The sequence below is a fragment of the Drosophila obscura genome, unplaced genomic scaffold, assembly GCF_018151105.1.
Source record: "Drosophila obscura isolate BZ-5 IFL unplaced genomic scaffold, ASM1815110v1 contig_137, whole genome shotgun sequence".
Classification (NCBI taxonomy): Eukaryota; Metazoa; Arthropoda; class Insecta; order Diptera; family Drosophilidae; genus Drosophila; species Drosophila obscura.
In genome coordinates, this window is record NW_024542721.1 from 270,010 (window position 1) to 286,705 (window position 16,696).

At 44.3% G+C, this 16,696-nt stretch overlaps 6 protein-coding genes across 7 annotated transcripts; 2 read left to right on the forward strand and 4 right to left on the reverse strand.

Moving 5' to 3' along the window:
• Positions 1–101: 101 nt before the first annotated feature.
• Positions 102–9,688, reverse strand: LOC111077403 (plexin domain-containing protein 2). Of its 2 annotated transcripts, XM_041595839.1 has the most exons (8): positions 9,411–9,688; positions 1,550–2,527; positions 1,246–1,455; positions 1,007–1,158; positions 870–942; positions 400–812; positions 295–312; positions 102–187 (listed from the first exon to the last, which is right to left on the reverse strand). In XM_041595839.1, exons 1-8 carry the CDS (start codon positions 9,493–9,495, stop codon positions 119–121), a joined length of 1,998 nt encoding a protein of 665 aa, XP_041451773.1. In that variant the 5' UTR covers positions 9,496–9,688; the 3' UTR covers positions 102–118. The 2 variants fall into 2 exon arrangements, with proteins under 2 accessions (XP_041451773.1, XP_041451774.1); XM_041595840.1 differs by lacking the exon at positions 295–312 and having other exon boundaries at positions 9,411–9,687.
• Positions 9,689–10,759: 1,071 nt separating this feature from the next.
• Positions 10,760–11,222, forward strand: LOC111070723 (enhancer of yellow 2 transcription factor). Its single transcript, XM_022361461.2, has 2 exons — positions 10,760–10,774; positions 10,828–11,222. Exon 2 carries the CDS (start codon positions 10,842–10,844, stop codon positions 11,109–11,111), a length of 270 nt encoding a protein of 89 aa, XP_022217153.2. The 5' UTR covers positions 10,760–10,774; positions 10,828–10,841; the 3' UTR covers positions 11,112–11,222.
• LOC111070721 (transcription factor grauzone) lies at positions 11,183–13,501 on the reverse strand. The gene is made up of 4 exons (XM_022361457.2): positions 13,271–13,501; positions 12,113–13,191; positions 11,672–12,056; positions 11,183–11,610 (listed from the first exon to the last, which is right to left on the reverse strand). Exons 1-4 carry the CDS (start codon positions 13,397–13,399, stop codon positions 11,302–11,304), a joined length of 1,902 nt encoding a protein of 633 aa, XP_022217149.2. The 5' UTR covers positions 13,400–13,501; the 3' UTR covers positions 11,183–11,301.
• A 36-nt stretch (positions 13,502–13,537) lies between these two features.
• On the reverse strand, positions 13,538–14,363 carry LOC111070722 (receptor expression-enhancing protein 1). The gene has a single exon (XM_022361458.2). It carries the CDS (start codon positions 14,283–14,285, stop codon positions 13,605–13,607), a length of 681 nt encoding a protein of 226 aa, XP_022217150.2. The 5' UTR covers positions 14,286–14,363; the 3' UTR covers positions 13,538–13,604.
• A 349-nt stretch (positions 14,364–14,712) lies between these two features.
• Positions 14,713–15,536, forward strand: LOC111070689. Its single transcript, XM_022361413.1, has 2 exons — positions 14,713–14,942; positions 15,021–15,536. Exons 1-2 carry the CDS (start codon positions 14,792–14,794, stop codon positions 15,431–15,433), a joined length of 564 nt encoding a protein of 187 aa, XP_022217105.1. The 5' UTR covers positions 14,713–14,791; the 3' UTR covers positions 15,434–15,536.
• LOC111070690 (transmembrane protein 242) lies at positions 15,425–16,196 on the reverse strand. The gene is made up of 3 exons (XM_022361414.2): positions 16,060–16,196; positions 15,751–15,992; positions 15,425–15,690 (listed from the first exon to the last, which is right to left on the reverse strand). The coding sequence occupies exons 1-3, from the start codon at positions 16,124–16,126 to the stop codon at positions 15,559–15,561; spliced, it is 441 nt and encodes a 146-aa protein (XP_022217106.1). The 5' UTR covers positions 16,127–16,196; the 3' UTR covers positions 15,425–15,558.
• Between the last annotated feature and the right edge of the window lie 500 nt (positions 16,197–16,696).

Genomic DNA, 16,696 nt, shown 5'->3' on the forward strand with positions numbered 1-16,696 from the left:
CGTTTTTGCTGCAACTCTCTTTTTCTCTCTCATGCGATCTCATCTCTTTCTCTCTCTGTGTCGCTGCTGTGTCATCCCTCTGGGTATCTCTGGAACATGTTTCTCTTTCTACCTCTCTTTACATGTGTATCGTGGCTGCAGTGTAGCGCGCCTCACCGCGCCTCCAAGACCACTGGCTGGGACGGAACTAATTGATTAAAAAATAGAGATTTAACATTAGGCACAATTACTCATATAAATATATGCTTAGATATTTTGGGGAGTATTATTTCTACTAGAGTTTTGATAACCAACCTGATGCAAATGCTTGGACTGCATGTAATTGTAAGAAATTGCATAAAGCCATGGGTTTTGATATATCTTATTGTTTTAGGTGATTCATTGCGACCAACCACTCACCTGAATTAAAAGCTGACCGCTCTTTGTGTGCGGATTGCGGTACGCATAGAAGAGCCACAACGTCACGGCGAACACCATGCAAATGGGCACCATGAAACCAAATGCCATGCCCACGCTCTTGTTCTCGGCCTGCGCCTGAGACAGCTCGTCGGCATTCATGAGCTTCCTTTCCGCCGTGCTGCTTGAATCGGCTGCTGTCTTCGTTGAGGCAGTTGCTCGCGGTGCTCGCGTGCTGCTCAGCGTTGGCTCTGTTGGCGCCGAGAAGGCAGGCGATGCGGTCGATAAGTTACCACTGCCAGTGCCACTGCCGCTACCGCTGCTCGCAGTGCCTGTCTTCTCCTGGCCGGCATTGTTGCCCTTTTCGCCGAGAGCCGGACAAGAGCCAATATCATGCATGGATGTTGTATCGCAGCCTGTAAACGGATTTTAATTATTGGAATGAATGTTTGGGATAAGGCTTTCAATCTTACCCTTTTGTATCCATTCGTGCTTCTTGCGATCGGTACCCGTGGAGCAGCGATTCAGCGCGGGGCACCAGGAGCACTGCCAGCGGTAAAAAAAAAGGAATAAAAAAATGGTTTTTGGCTTTAAAGCTGGCAGAACTCACGGCAAAGGTTGTGTTATGGTTAATGCACGACTGGCAATCATTGTAGCCCAGACAGGTGGGCAGGGCCGTCAGTATGATAATGGTGGCATTGGTGATCTCCTTACGCTGGAAGGTCACTCGGTGGTACTCATAGATGGTCTTCCGACGGGCAACTGTCACAGAAACACAAACACAAACAAAAAACAATTAGGATCTCGGCTATGCTGGAAGGCAAGGCATATATATATATTCCCACTCACAGTAGAGATGCTTGTCAATGATGTAGGCATCCGAGAGGCCCACCTTAACCGGATGCTGATTGTCCTGGATCGAGTTGATTTGCGTGGGCACCTGGAAATAGCCAAACACAATGTCGCCGCTCTGGTGCAGGGTCACGCTGAACGTGAACTTGCCATAGTCCGGCTTATCCTGAAGCGTCACGTTCTCCCAGACGGCCGTAAAGGCGGTACCTGGAGGACAGATTCGGGGATTCGGTGTTTAGATTAGATCTAGCCAGCACCAGCGCCTGCGCCTGCAGCCAGTGCTCGTTCTATAAATGCTCACCATTATCGTGCAGACGGACAACCGAATCGCTGGACATGCTTGTATCGAAATTGGCCATCAGGGGCGCAATATATTGGGTGGCCGCCAGCCAGGAGTGCACATACTCGCCGGTGTATAGGAAGCCGCCGGTGGCAACGGTTATGTTGCGCACATAATGCCCATAGAAGGGGAAATCGAATTGCAGCTCCACGGTCATGGCGCGACGATGCGACGACGACAACATACTGTTCTCGGGCACTGTACGCAGCTGGGACCACAGCGCTGCGGCCTCCGCCTTGTTGATATACAGGGTGCTGTTGTAGTACTCGTGGTAGTCCTCGGTGCGGTTCAGGCTGTCGTTGATGATGCCCTTGTTGATCACCTCCTCGGAGACATCCACATCGGTCACATCCACATCCGTCCAGTCCTCATTGTTGCGATCCGTTGAGCTGGCCCCACCAGCCGGCAGCGGCATCTGCAGCGGCACAATCGGTGCGGAAGCGGCCACCTTTTTCGGATACTGCGATTGGTTGCCCCCCAACAGCTGGGTGGGCTTCTTGCCCGCCATATTGATGGTGGTGGTGGTGCTGTTGGCGTTGGCTGTGGGGTTCGATGATCCATCGGCATTCTGGACACTGTAATCCTTTCGCTGTCCGGTACCATTGGCGCCCACATTGTGCACATTGTACGAGACACTGCCGCCCGCTGCTCCCGCTCCCGTCTTGCTGTCGACGGTGGTAACCGTGGTCTCCGTGCCACCGGCCACAGCACTGGCATTCCCATTGGTACTGACGCTTTGGTACTGACTCTTTGCATCCGGCGTTATGCCAGCCGGCGCTGATGCTGCCGCTGCCACTGCCGCCGCCGATGAGTCTGCCGTTGCGGCACGCTTCTGACGATTGACTGCTTGGTCGTCGCCCGTCGCTGGCAGTCGAACCACATCGTGGGCATTGATGAATGTGAGCTTTGTGTCGAGCGGATAATAGGCATCCGGATTGGCTGCAAAAAAAGAGAGCGAATATCGTTTGGATGAGTCTACTATGTATAGTGAGGTAAGATTCAGGTGCGTCGTTTCTTTTGGGATATATGTATGTATGTATTCTTCCTTTGTCCCAAATTTGTGAGTATATCAGCTGTGTCCTAGGCCCCACACACAAATCTATTTACGCAGGGGAAGTCCCTACTCGTTTTTGATAGATATTTCCATTAAAATTATAGTTCTTGCCGTCGTAGTATCTAGAGATTTCTGTTATTTAAATACTTTTTACTCCGCTTAGCTGCAGTTCTGCTGTAGGCGCTTTTATCTCTGGTAAATATTATCTGTTAATATGTATGCGCTGATTATACACATTATCATTTTGACTATCATTCTGTAAAGAATATATCTGGAAGCCTGCCATCTCTGCCTGAATCTCTGTCTATAGCCCGTTCACTTATCGCAAGTTAAATATTATCTTTTCCGGCACGAATGCATACATCATTATACACTTTAATGGGCATTATTATTCCCAATCTTCAGTATCTGTAGTTTCATTTTTATTTTATTTTTTTTTTTCCATAGCTAAAACATTTTTGATCTTAGGTATCTTAATTCTGTAGTTTTTTGTGGGCCATTATGTACGACCCATGGCTGTAGTAAATTACCCCAAAATGAAGTTTCCACACTCGCATGTGCAGTGCAATTTTCTGGTAATGTGGCATATGCCCCGGTCCCGGTCCCGGCCCTGGCCCCTCTCCACGCTATTACTATTTGTGTGTGTGTGTGTATTTTTGTGCTGTAATTAACCTAACTGTTGTTTGAAGCCGCTCTCAATATTGATTTTCTATTTTCATTTACCATTTCCCACATGTGCGCCAGCACCGCACCACAGCAGAAACACATCAAAGGGCCCCTGTCGTCAGAGACCCCCCTCCCCCCCACCAATGGCAATTACAACATGTGGCATGTGGTCGGTCGATCGATCGGTTGTTTGTTTGCCATGAATGGGGGGTGGGGGGTAAGTGCCACACGCAATAGCCCCCTAAACAAAAACAAAAACGATATCGATTTCTAAGCCCCAAGAATTATTCATAACTCTTGCACACACGCCAACAGTATATACATTTTTAATATAAATAAACAGTAGAACCCCCCACTCCAATCGTTCCCCACTTTCGAGCCAATTGCTTGGGGGATTTCTATACAAAATTAAACTGCAATTGAATACATTATTAAATTCCCTATTCACTTCATTTGTTTTTTTGTTTTAAATTTGTTCTTGCTTTTTGGTTACAAAATGTTTTCATTTTTGTTGTTTTGAAAATGGAAAGCTGAAGCCCAGAATCCGGAATATTTCTGCTGCTCTAAGCTTAAAAAAAAAAAGAATTGCGCAAGCAAAGAGCTCGTTTTCGTTTGATTTGTATGTATTTAAATACATTCATACATAATATGTATGTACATACATATGTATATATGTACACTGGTATCGTGTTCTCAAACATAAAACTCCAATCCCATTGGGTTAAGCGATAAAGACAATTCCCTATGGCCCAATAAATTTCAATTTTCATATAACTATGTCGATACAATTTTTAGGAATCCTTAAAACTTAATTTACACAATTTGCAAACGATTTGATTGATATTTAATGTGCAAACCTATTGAAATAAATATTAATATCACCAATAATAGCGATCGTTTGAGTAGATATTATGAGTATTTCAAAAGATTTACTGCCACTTCTGCTGCTTCATAAAATTCCCATAAGCGAACGGACACATCGTTACGAATACGAGCGTATCAGGCGCAATATTAACCAAGAAGATACAAGTACATATGTATGTATACATATAGCATGCACATATACATATGTATAAGAATAATTCTCATCTTTCGTAATACCCTTTGCAATGCAAGACAAAATAAAACACACAAAAGCCCTCGGGAGTCAGCTTTCAGCTGTCTTTGGCGAAGCGCAACTGTACACAGAGAGAGACACCAACACACGGACACACAGTCACGTTTGTGCATGTTATAATTGTTTACCGTTTTTGAATGGAACAAATCACAACTGAACGATTACATTGCGGGCAGGCACACAGCACTCTGCACTAGCACCAGCAGCAGCACCAGTCACCCGTGCCGACTATCAAATGCGGCACATACATACATACATACATGTACATACATATATGTATGTACATAGTATTATTATATGTCTATATATGTGAAAAAGAAACAGCGACATCGAAAGCAAAAGCTGCGCGTCATCGATGCCCCCATCTGGCGGTTGATCTTGCATAATTACGGGTATTAGACGCAGCCGCTGCCGCAACAGCAACAGCAACAGCAGCGACTGCGGTCAAAATATGAGTCAACCCCAAACAACAGAGACACAGCAGAGAATCAGCTCGCTGCTCCCTTGCCCTATTTTCAACTCAAGCTTGGGGATGGGTAGAGAGAGCACAGATAATAAATCGAATGGGAATACGAAATATCAGCAAGTGGATTTTGTCACTGCAAGTGTTACATTCCATGTGTCCGTTCGCTTAAGGGAAATATTTTGCACCGAATCAATGTAATTTACTCTCGCTATCCTTCAGTGTGGGGGGGGGGATTCGTCAGTGCACATTCTCTCGCTCTCAAGCTTAGTCTCATTTTTTGACTTGGACTGCAGCAGAGAAAATTCATCTCTGCCATGACAAAATCCATGAAAGCGAGAGTACCACCTGATGCCGCCCCGCGATCTGATGCCCTTCCTCTCCTCTTCTACTTTTGCGACTGCTTTCAGTGCTTTTTTGAATTCAATTGAACCCAGTGTTAATTGCTGTAAATGTTGTCCGTTTTTGTACGTTTGCTGTGGACTGTGTCACGGAGTTGTTGCTATTGTTATTGTTGTGGAAGCAATTGGCGTAAATTTATTCAGCATTTGATTGAAAACCAAAAAATTGATCTTCAATATTTTGTCTCGTGTGTGTGTGTGTGTGTGTGTGAGAGCTTTTTACTTTAGTTAGTTTTTGCTAATGACCTCCACAGAACCAGAGCCAGAGAAAGGCCCCAAAAGTGGGTCAACAAATTTGCACAGTGACCCCCTTCTTTTCGGTCTTTTGCCGGTCTTTAATTATTGGGTGTATTGTTGTTGTTGTCTTTCTTTCATTTGTATTTTTTATTTTTGGGTGAAATGCGCCAACAAGGTGTGAAGGACGCATGAAATCAATCAGTGTGAGAGTTTCATTGGAATCATTGGAAATTTCTGCACAAAATTCAACCACGATACTCGTATTGTACACAGTAGCAAATTGTGTGTGTGTTTTGTTGTTGTTGTTGTCCAAGCAAAAGTATGCACATAAATTCACGCAAGGCTGTTCGTTTCACTGCATTCGTCGGCGCATTTCGGTCTGGCCTGCTCTCCCATTTCTATTTACGTTTGCGCTTTTGAAATTACTTATCGCCAGTGGCCAGTGGCCCCAGTGGGCCCCACTCCATTGTATGCATATCTTGTTTTTTAAATTTTTGTGTACCTGCTCATATACACATGGATAAAAGCAGGTAAAGGTATGAAAAGATTCCGATAATTCCACATATTTCTATATATAAAGTGAAGTTATTTTAATGTTGCTCCTTGCTTTCCAGTTTGATAATTTTTGACTATTAAAACTGATTTTTGTAGCGGGTATTTCGATGGTCGGGTCGAAACATATCTGTCTCATTTATACTGCACTTGTTGGTGGGGTTGGCGGCTATCTATCGACAGCGGCCGTTTTATCAGTATTAGTTTTTGGATTTTCCCCCAACTCTTTTAACTGATAGCTTGACATACAATTTGCGTCGCACGCTTTCAGCTAATTGAAGGTTGTACGGTTACCAGTACCAGTACCTGTGCCTGTACCTGTGCCTGTATCTGTACCTTTACCTGTCCGGCAGTGTAGTACTCCTACTGGAGTTCACTTCCTCGGGGTGTGCACTGGTGTTTGTTCAGTCACTACACTGGGCCAGACGTGGCCGGAGTGTTAATATTTTAACAGTTCTTTTATGCGCCGTTAGGCGGAAAAGCTTATCAACCACCAAATCAATGGAAGTCAAACAAAGGCAAGTGCGAGCGTGCGTTTTTTTTTTCTTCCCAGCAAATGGACGGACGCTGATGATGATGATGATGGTAATGATGTGTTAACGTCCGTTAATCTTTCCATGGCCTAGACGACGACAAGACAAGACAAGCGATGCATTTGTCAAAGAGCATTGCATTTGCCCGGAGATCACTTGAAGATCTCTTCTTTGCCACAATGGGTAGCAACTGTTTAGGTCCATTAACTTGTTAGAGCTCGAAAACCCGAGAATAATCTCGAGTGGCAATGAATGAAAGAAAAAATGAGTTGCAGTTGCTTCGGGGCAGACAGCAGCTTTTATTCTTTTAACTTTTCGATTCAGACAAAAAAAAAGATGTAGATTTTGGGTAATAGACTTGGCCAATATTCTTATACAGTCTTCTTCCTACTTAACTGGCATTTCTGGAAGCTCAAAAATGTCATTCTTATATTGGGATATACCCATATCTGGACGACAGAGGAAACAATTGAAATTCACATTAATTTGATATGGGGGATAAACGATAGAAGCGGATGGATGATTCAGCTGGTTCAAGCTTATTCCCCGCAAAAACCCCCACCCAGAGAATTGATCACACAACAGCTTTAACCCAGACTTCAGACTCCAGTTCGCCAAATGAATGGATAGTTGGATGGTTGGATGCTTTATCAAGAAAAAAGAGCAGCAACAATATGTGTAAATAATAATGAACGGGACCGCCCTTGATAAGGAGGAGACTCTGGTGCCAGTAGCAGGCTGACGCCAAGTCAATTCCAATGGGAATTCGAATCGAAATGCCGTTTTGCTTCTGATATATGCAGATCTATTGGAAGCTGCACGCAGTGGCCCACAGATGGGTGTTTTGGGAATTGGAATCAAAGTGAATCCATTGCTGGAAGCCGTAGATGTAGACTTTGAACAGTTTGCAACCTTAAAAATACCAAATGGCAGTGGGAATCCACAGGAATCCGTAGATAGCTTTTTTCCTGGAACTCACTAATGATGGACATCGGTTTTGGAGTACAGTTTGCAGTGGAGGGCAAACTGTCCACAGATAAAGAAATGAAAAATTATAGAGATTTGTGTGCTTCGGGTAAGTCCCACTCCGGACAGTTGACCCCCAGTGGCAAGATAGTAGCGTTACCATTCAGTACTTTAACTGATGCCAAGCGAATAAAATTTCTGAAGAAAAAGTCAAACAAATAAAGAAACTGATTATGGGGCGCTGACTGACTGCCCTGACTGACAGCCCGATGACGGGATGGGGGCCAAAAGACAAAGAAAACTCGAACCGTTCCCAACTGTATCAACAAAATACAAATATAAACTGTGGGGTGGGGTGAGATGGTGAGGTGAGGAAGAGGAGAGGAGCCAAGTGTGCAAGAAAAAGAGTAATTTAACTGCGAAATAAGCGACTTTCCAGCCAGTTTTTGTTTTGTTTTTGTCCCCCCCGTACATTGCATTATTGGCCAATTACACAACACTGTTTGAAATGCGTCATAAATGGGGCTTGGACAAGGAGAGGGGAAGAGCAATAGATATATAGATAGAGAGAGATAGAGAAGTAAATACAAATGCAAATGCAGTTAACGGCACTCCACTGCACTCCGTGCCAGAAGAGGCCAGGCCAGCTGAGAGCGAGCCGGTGCGGTTCACAAGGTTGCCACCTGTCGGCGAAGCAGATGAAAAAACAAGTAGCAAAAGTGTTGCCAGGTCTGCCTTTGGTCTACTCTACCCTTTTTTCTTTTTTTGGAGCCCTCGTTGTTTTTGTTGTTGTAACCAAGCGTAATTCCACAGCATTTTATTCGTTTAAGTTGGAAATTGCAAAATTGGCGACACAAAAAACAATAAGCAAAACACACATTTTGCGCCTTTGTTTTGTTTCGTGTTAATCAAAGTGCGCCACAAATTTCAATTTAAATATGCAGGTTGAACCTGCCCTGGCACTCCGGACGGGGAATGGGACTGTCGTCTGGTGCCTGTGCCTGTGCCTGGTTGCCGCCTGGTGGCGACGTCGCAGTTGAAAAATTGTTGCACGTTAAGTGGAGCATGGCGAAGAGCACAAAAACAAAAAATTATAAATAAAAACCAATCCGTAGCCGTAACAAGGAGGGGGTGGCAGGCGGGTGAAGTGATGATAGATGGTAGCAGAGAGAGTAAAAGGCCTGTCGCATACAGGACACATGTTTATACATGCATACATATGCATGCATGTGTGTACATACATTTCTTTGACTTTTGCCTATTTTCACACTCGACTGCCGTTGTAGATCCCCCCCACCCCTTCTAAATACACGTACACTTTTTTTTGTCAATTAACGCATTTAATGCCACATAAAAAAAAAACAGAAAAATACAACATGGCAGCAGATAAAATTTCACCATACAACAAAAAATACCAACTGTCAGAGCGACCCCTGGCCATAGTCATACCCGATGATGATGGTTTTGTCTTTTGTGTACAAACAAAATCAAATACACATGTACATATACATACATCGTGCTCGGACGATGAGTTTTAGATAGATGTATGCATTACGTGGATTTCTTTTGTTTCATTTCAGCTATATATGATGAAGAAACCTAAGAAATAACAACCAGATTTACAGCCAAAATTACAAACACACACACGCACGCAACCACATTGGATATAGAGAGTGTGTTAGAAAAATAGATAGAAGAGGGACAGAGACTGAGAGAGGAAAACGTACACACACGCACACGCACACATACACCATAGAAGTTATACAAATATTTGGAACGTCTTTTGTTTCATGTTGAAGAATTTAATTTTAATCGAGTGCACACCAAACTTACACCTTGCCGACGTTATTTCAATTGCACTGTATATCGTAAGGAGAATTGCAATTTGCGCGCACGCACAACCGAAACTTTTCGCCATCTTTTCCCCGTGCTACTTGCAACGTTGAATATTGATATATCGAGTATTGATGTATATTTCTTTGACAATATTATTATTATTATTTTTTGCAAATATACGGATATTTTTGTGGGGATATATCAACGGACTTTTCTGAACTCAGAAAAAAATTCGACACTATTTTGTTGTTTCATTGTTCGCGGCAGAAAAATTTGTGAGACCATCAGTGGGACACTCTGGACATATCGATAAAATGTACCCGTCTGCCTCTCAAAAATATACCTTCTCATTTTCAAAATATACCGTAAATATGCCGATTAAAATCATATTCCTCAATTTTGATATTCGATTTAATATTACAAGCTGGTTAGGACTCTAAACACTGAAAATATAATTTCATCCGATTCATGAATCAATTTTCTTTAAGATTGGTTAAAATTAAGGACATTCTTTTTATTGGATTGTTCATAAAATAACACTAAAACAAAGAAGTTAAAACGAAATGTCGCAACAGAGCTTTTAACTCAAGTTTTGTAAATGAAGTTCAGAGCGCAAAAATGAGCTCACCGCTTTGAAAAATGAATTTATGGTCAATCTGTATATAAAGGTATATTAAACGGAAATATTGGTATATTACGGTGTACTTATTTAAGTTATTCCCCAAACTTTCAAAACGCCGCACAGTTAGAGTTAAAATCTATATTGTAAACACAGGCATAAACATGGTATCAACACGAAACAAAAAAAAGGCTCAGCCGATATTGGCATTATGAGTTCCATTGTATCAATTAAAGTTAATTTTTGTTTTCGCTATGTTAATGATAGCGTTTTTCATTTTTGATTCGTATGGATGATATATGGCTAAAAATAATTTGGTATATTTGCAGTATATATTTTTAAACAGGGCAGGTATATTTCGGTCTATTTCTGACGGTATATTTGATTGATAGAAATCCGCGTTCACTAGAGCTGTCAAACGATTGATAGTTGAGCCATCGATAGCTTTGAATGTTTTGAAAAAACAATCGATAGTATCGTGGGCTCAAATAATTATTAAACAACCATTGAAACCTTTTAGGAACTTGTCCATTGTAAAAATTAGATGTCACCTGTCGTTTGTTTACAAATTTGTCTTCGTATTTTAGAGCAGCCAATCAAAACATATCAAAAACGCAACAACTTTAGCTCGATACTATCATGATAGTCGCAAAACCATCGATAGAAGCGGCTAGCAGCAAAACATCGATGCTATCGATAGTGCCCTCGATGGTTTGACACCTCTAGCGTTCACGGTACACAAGTAAAACTAATTAAATGTTAGATTTAACATATCGATGACCATTTTCAACGCAGTTGATAAGTTTACTATGATGTCTGGCGACCGGGTAAAGATTAAGGACCTGCTGTGTAGTCGACTGACCGAATGCGGATGGCGTGACGAGGTGCGGCTGCTGTGCCGCAGCATCCTGCAGGAGAAGGGAGCCATCAGTAGCTTCACCGTGGAGCAGCTGGTGACGGAGGTGACGCCCCGGGCCCGTTCCCTCGTTCCCGATGCCGTCAAGAAGGAGCTGCTGATCAAGATTCGTACCATTTTTGACGATAACGAGGCCGAGGACATCGATCACGACGATCCCTGACATAAAGTGCTAATGATATCCCGCATGCAAATCCCCTAGACACTATTTTCAATTATAGAATTTTATTTTTTAATTTTATACAATAATTATATACGTATACACACACACATACACACGCGCGCGCAAGCCCGACACATTTCAATCCCCGGTATTAAGATGGGGTGGGGGGGCACCAGGGAGCGGAATGATTTCAGTCGAGCGTGGGGCATGCGGAGCTGTTGCTAAGCAGCTCAAAGGTCTCGCCAACGGATGGATCATCCATTAAGTTGATGGCCGGCCCCGGCACATTGGCCGCCGCAGCTGTCTCTGCCTCCGTGCTGGAGAGATGGCCGGAGGCGGAGACCAAAGCGGAACTGGTTGTCGGCTGGGAATACTTGCGCACCCAATCATTTGGATGCATCTTCTTCTTGTGGTTGTGCATGTTGGCGTGCGACTTGAAGGTGCGGGTGCAGAACTGACACGAGTACAGATCGATGCCGGTGTGCGTGGCCATATGCTCCTAGTGGGGAATAGAATCAGATCGGATTGGACACGCAACAAGGGTGAACACAACTACTCACAACCAGGGCGCGCGGCAGTTTGAACTCCTTGTCGCAGAGGCTGCACTTGTGCCGCTTGGCGGAGTGATGGTATCTCATGTGGCTGCTGAGTGCGGCACGAGAGGACTTCTCCGCGTTGCAGAGGGTACAACGATACTTGTTCGAATTGTCGCGATCATCGTGTCTAGCGAGATGCTTGCGGAGACTCCGCTCGTCCCGCAGCCAGCGGCCGCACAGGTTACACTGCACCTCCGCCACGGGGCCATCCGGATGTAGTGCCTTCTTGTGTATGATAAAGTTGGCCTTTGAGCGGAAATGCGTGCCACAGATGTCGCAGATGATTGGGGTGAAGTCTGCCGCGTGCATTCGCTTATCGTGGGCGCTCAGCTCAAATTTGGTGCGGAATCTGTAAGTATTGCACGGTATCAAACGACCGACCATGACTCCCGCTCGCACACTCACGTCTTGCCACAGGTGTCGCAGACCTCGGGTCGCTCGGTGCCCTTGTGACCCTTCAGATGCATGGTCAGGAGGAACTTCTTGGCAAACCGTGCCTCACAGATGGCGCACTGGTGCACCAACTCCTGCTGCTCGGAGTGGAAGCGCAGCATGTGCATCACCTGGCTGTTGCGATTCAGGAAGTTCTTGCGGCACGGCTTGCAGCTGAAGTACTGCGGATCCTTGTGACAGTGCAGATGGTCCACATATAGCGTACGCTTCTTATACCGATTGTTGCAGCACTTCACGTACCCCAGCACATTGTGCTCCACGCGAAAGTGTCGCTTCAGATCGTTGAAGTCCGCAAGGGGTGCCGTGCACAGGCAACAGTCGAGCTTCACATTGGCAGCTATAAATTCGTCCATCTCCTTGATGCTGTTACGCTTCACCGCAGGTTCAGGGTCAGTTGCCACCTCAATAGTTGGATGCTTTTTCTTGCGCTTAGTCGTGGCACGGACACGTTTCGTGCCGCTGGCCCGCTGGGCCGGCACGCTGGGCGCGTTGGCCGAAGGTGTCGATTCGTTGCCGGATGATGCGGGCTCAGGTTTTTGTCTAAGCTCGCGGGCACGGGCTCGGGACTCGCGGAGTGTGAGCCCAGTGAGGGCCGCCGCTCTCGCCTGTTTGTGCTTCTCGTATTTCTTTTTTATGAGCTGGGATTCCTTTTGGAGAGTTTTGCGGGGCCTGCCTCTAGTTCGAGTAGGTTTCACAGGATCTGGCTCGATGGCGTTGGGCTCGTAGTCCGTCTGAAATCGATCGCCATCGTCATCACTATCCTGATCGTCTCTGGCGGACATTGCATCGATGACGGGCTCACATAAAATGTGATCCTTAATATCACCGGCCTCGAAATTGATCTTCGACTCGATGGGCGACTCGGTGTTCCACACGATAAGACCCGGTTCCGGCTCTGGATCTGAGACCTCAATCTTGAGCTGCAAGGCGCGCTGTTTGTCCGCCACCATGGCGCAAAACTGTTCGAAGCTGGACAGCTGCTGCCAGCAGGTGCCGCACAGGCAAGTAGACACCGCGTCATTGGCCGCCAGCTAAGGATTGAGAGTGTTGCGTGTAAATCATAAGTCTAAGCCAACCAAACCAGCCAAAACCAAACCCAAATCCACTCACCACCAGCTGCAGATGCTTCTCTATCAGTTCCGCCAGCTGCCGCATCGTTTGATGCACGGGCCCGCCATCCTCGTGGAAGATGGGCACAATGTGCTCTGTATCCTCCAGGCAGAGTCGACATATCATCATCTCATTCAAATATAAAAACCAAATTCCTTTAAATGCACGACAGCAGCTGTTTACAGGTCGTTGCTGTGATGTTGCAAAGCGTTGCCAGATCGGCTGTCTCAGTTCTGCGCGCTTACCAAAAATAAAGCTAGATTTTTCCTCATTTAATTATTTAGATTTATTTATTTTAAATGGCGAGTAATTAAATTTGAATTTATTGTATGCTTTAATCCAGAATGATATCTATGTTTTCGTTAACGGGCAGTTGACGTTGGCGAGCTGCAGGCTTCGGAGGCAATTTGGGCTTGGGTCTATCCACGTTCTCCTTAGCCAGAACGATTGTCTTCATCTCTCCGGCTATGTCTTCTTGGGGTCCATGTTCGACATTGGCTTGAATCTGTCCACGCAACTCACGCTTGGCAAGCACTTCATTAATGATAACTTCAATACTTGGCGTTATCCGGAGTTTGTGTTTATTGTGTCGCGAAATGCCGAGGCAATTAATCGCGTTCATTACCTGACCAAAAATAACACTCCTCACTTGTCCAATAATGTCGCCGCCTCTCTGCGATGCATTTATCAGTGCCTGATCAATGGATTTCTCGTTGCTTTTGAGGAACGAGCATAGAAACTGTTCGTAGATTATTTTACTGCCGCCGCCGAGTGTCGGCAGAAGCCAGCACAGGAACAGTACCTTGAACTCATTGAGGAAAGGCACCAACGCAACGAAGCCTTGAGTGAAGTAGTCAAATAGCAAAAAGACGGCGTATACAATCCAGTATGATACCCATACGCGCATATTTACATCGGAGGGTTTCTTGGCACTCAAAACTTTGTTGGACATGAATGCGGGATATAGACAACCCACTAGTAGTGCGATAAGCCGTACGATGCTTTCATAGATCATGATTTTAGTTCCAAGAAAATGCCTATTGAATTTTGAACAATCTAAATTGTGTAGTGTCTAATGAGAAATGAGTAAATATTTACATGGAAATCAATGCATTCTATATAAATGCTAACATGTTTGATTTGAACACCATAAATGGCTAAACAGGCGTCAATATATATATATGGCATCACTACTATGCACAGTGTTGGTAAATGTTAACAGGAAGGCACGATAGGTGATAGCGCCACTGTTCCGATGTTTTTTTTAAACAAAGATCGAGTATATAGTTACAATTTATATTTATTATGGTGGTATTTCCCTAAAATTCACTTTAAAATGTTTAATGATGATTTACCACCACACACAGCTGTGCCTTGTAAATTCATATTAGTGTGTCAAAAAACATCGACTATATCGATGCTACTATCGATGTTTCTTCAGCTTTGTACAGCACTCTTTTCATTCTGAACGCCGCGGAAAATTTATAAATTATAAATTTTAATCTTAAAACCTGAACTAAAATGGACCCAGTACGTACGGATGAAGTCCCTAATGAGCTGGGCGATGACATTTCGGATATTGATCTTCATGATGTGCCGGCCCAACTGGAAAATACATTGAAGCCGACATTCCATGAGACCAAAAGTCTTTTCAACATTAACATTGACGAAGGTAAGCGGCCGGCGTTCCCATATTTTAATATTATCTACCCTACTCTACTCTCTACTGTTGATCGTTTTAAATTTTCAGTTTTTGAAAACACCTCTGGCGATGAGGACGTGGAGGTGTATAAGGAGGACATCAAACTCAAGCAGCAGGAGTGGATTGACTTTATGGTTAAGGCAACCAAAAAGGGCGAGGAAGCTCTAAAAGATTACGAGGCTACCCTAGCGAACCGAGAGGATCTAAACCCGATCCGCGAGTTCAAGCCAAATGCAGAGCAGCAGGCCTACTTGGACCAGGGTCCCGACTTTCAGAATTTCATCAGGGGCCACCTGGAATTCCGTAAGAATTTTAACGCGTTCCAGGTGAAACACGAGGAAATGAAGGAGTTGCAAGCCCGCATAATGGAACGCTGCCAGCTGCGCCTAAACTTTCTTGCCTACAACGCCATCAACCAAAACTTGGCCACTGCACGCAAGAAGCCAGCAAAGCGCGGTTGATTTTCAATATATTTTTATGCTTAATTAAAAGTTGATGAAAAAAAAACAAACAAAATAAACACTGGCTAACAAAATGGCTTAGCTTCGAAAGTATTAATTCTAATTAATGTGAGTTTGTGTATTGCCTATTCCTTGGCCCAGGAGCCCAAGTATTTCATCAGGTCGGTAAGGCTGTCGAAGTCCGTGCGGCTTGCCGGCGGCTCGTCTTTGGTGATGCGCGGCAATGCATTGCCCATCTTCATGCGAAACTCTTGAAACTGAATGAGAAAATTTCGATTAGATATAGCCAAGCACTGGCTGTGTGTGTTGGTGCCTACGTCTTTGGCTCCGCTTAGCTTCCAGAATCCGTAGCAGAATGCTCCCGTGCCCAAGACGGCATAGAGGGTACCCCAGCCAAGGGCTCGCAGGGCCAGGGTGGCGCCCTCGTCCATCAGGATTATACCCTGACGAGCTCCCTGCTGCTGTAGCACCTGGCTGTCTGCTTTCTTGGCCGTGGCCAGGGTGCGCGAGAAGCCAAAGAGTGCAGAAATTCCGCCGACGAGTCCTAGGAAAGCAGCGCCTGCATAGAAAAGAGACCGTCACAAAATCACTGGAACAAGGATAACCGGGCTGAAAAGGGCTCTCACCTTGTATGCGAAACTTTCGTTCTTTATCCGCCGTCACTGCATCTGCATTGGCGCCGGCTTCGTTCATTGCTCTCTTAATTTTTCCGCTATGTATTTTATTTATTTGTCGTAAGAGTTAAATATATTTTGATATCGACAATGATATATCGATATATATTTTTTAGGTTATAGTATCGATGGTTTGTGGGATAAGTAACGTAAGAAAGTTAAATGCATGAATATGTAAAAAATTGCCCATACGAGAAAAATTCATTATTACTTCGGTTTCAAAGCAGCTTCGAAAATAGAATATTAATTAATTAAATAAATTAATCCATATAAGTAATGTTGATATGTAGCAACTGTGTAGTTACCGTGTCGTTAACATGTAAAATAAAAGGACATTTTTGTTAGCCTTCTTAGCTTATACCTTATTTAATAAACAATCCAATAAGCGGAGTCTTCATAATAAATTTGTATGTTTAGGGCTGACAGGGCCAACTAGCTAGTAATATCTAACCGAAAATCAAAATCGATACATATCAACGCATTTTGTCAGTATATGTGCGGTATACTTACGGTATATTTCTGGGGTATTTTTGGGCTCCCAATTCGAACGCAGATATGAGTTTTGAGTGCACTCTTTCGACTGGGCCAT

Excerpts from the sequence above, each read along its gene's own strand:
- LOC111077403 (XM_041595839.1), bottom strand. The coding sequence starts at position 9,495 with ATGGCGAAAAGTTTCGGTTGTGCGTGCGCGCAAATTGCAATTCTCCTT. Across the intron at positions 1,159-1,245 it reads CATTGACAAGCATCTCTACT|TTGCCCGTCGGAAGACCATC; the intron begins GTGAGTGGGAAT and ends TTTCTGTGACAG. Across the intron at positions 813-869 it reads GCACGAATGGATACAAAAGG|GCTGCGATACAACATCCATG; the intron begins GTAAGATTGAAA and ends ATCCGTTTACAG.
- LOC111070723 (XM_022361461.2), top strand. The coding sequence starts at position 10,842 with ATGATGTCTGGCGACCGGGTAAAGATTAAGGACCTGCTGTGTAGTCGA.
- LOC111070721 (XM_022361457.2), bottom strand. The coding sequence starts at position 13,399 with ATGATGATATGTCGACTCTGCCTGGAGGATACAGAGCACATTGTGCCC. Across the intron at positions 13,192-13,270 it reads AGAAGCATCTGCAGCTGGTG|CTGGCGGCCAATGACGCGGT; the intron begins GTGAGTGGATTT and ends CTCAATCCTTAG. Across the intron at positions 12,057-12,112 it reads TGCGACACCTGTGGCAAGAC|ATTCCGCACCAAATTTGAGC; the intron begins GTGAGTGTGCGA and ends CAATACTTACAG.
- LOC111070722 (XM_022361458.2), bottom strand. The coding sequence starts at position 14,285 with ATGATCTATGAAAGCATCGTACGGCTTATCGCACTACTAGTGGGTTGT.
- LOC111070689 (XM_022361413.1), top strand. The coding sequence starts at position 14,792 with ATGGACCCAGTACGTACGGATGAAGTCCCTAATGAGCTGGGCGATGAC. Across the intron at positions 14,943-15,020 it reads CAACATTAACATTGACGAAG|TTTTTGAAAACACCTCTGGC; the intron begins GTAAGCGGCCGG and ends TTAAATTTTCAG.
- LOC111070690 (XM_022361414.2), bottom strand. The coding sequence starts at position 16,126 with ATGAACGAAGCCGGCGCCAATGCAGATGCAGTGACGGCGGATAAAGAA. Across the intron at positions 15,993-16,059 it reads ACGAAAGTTTCGCATACAAG|GCGCTGCTTTCCTAGGACTC; the intron begins GTGAGAGCCCTT and ends TTTTCTATGCAG. Across the intron at positions 15,691-15,750 it reads AGCTAAGCGGAGCCAAAGAC|TTTCAAGAGTTTCGCATGAA; the intron begins GTAGGCACCAAC and ends TTTCTCATTCAG.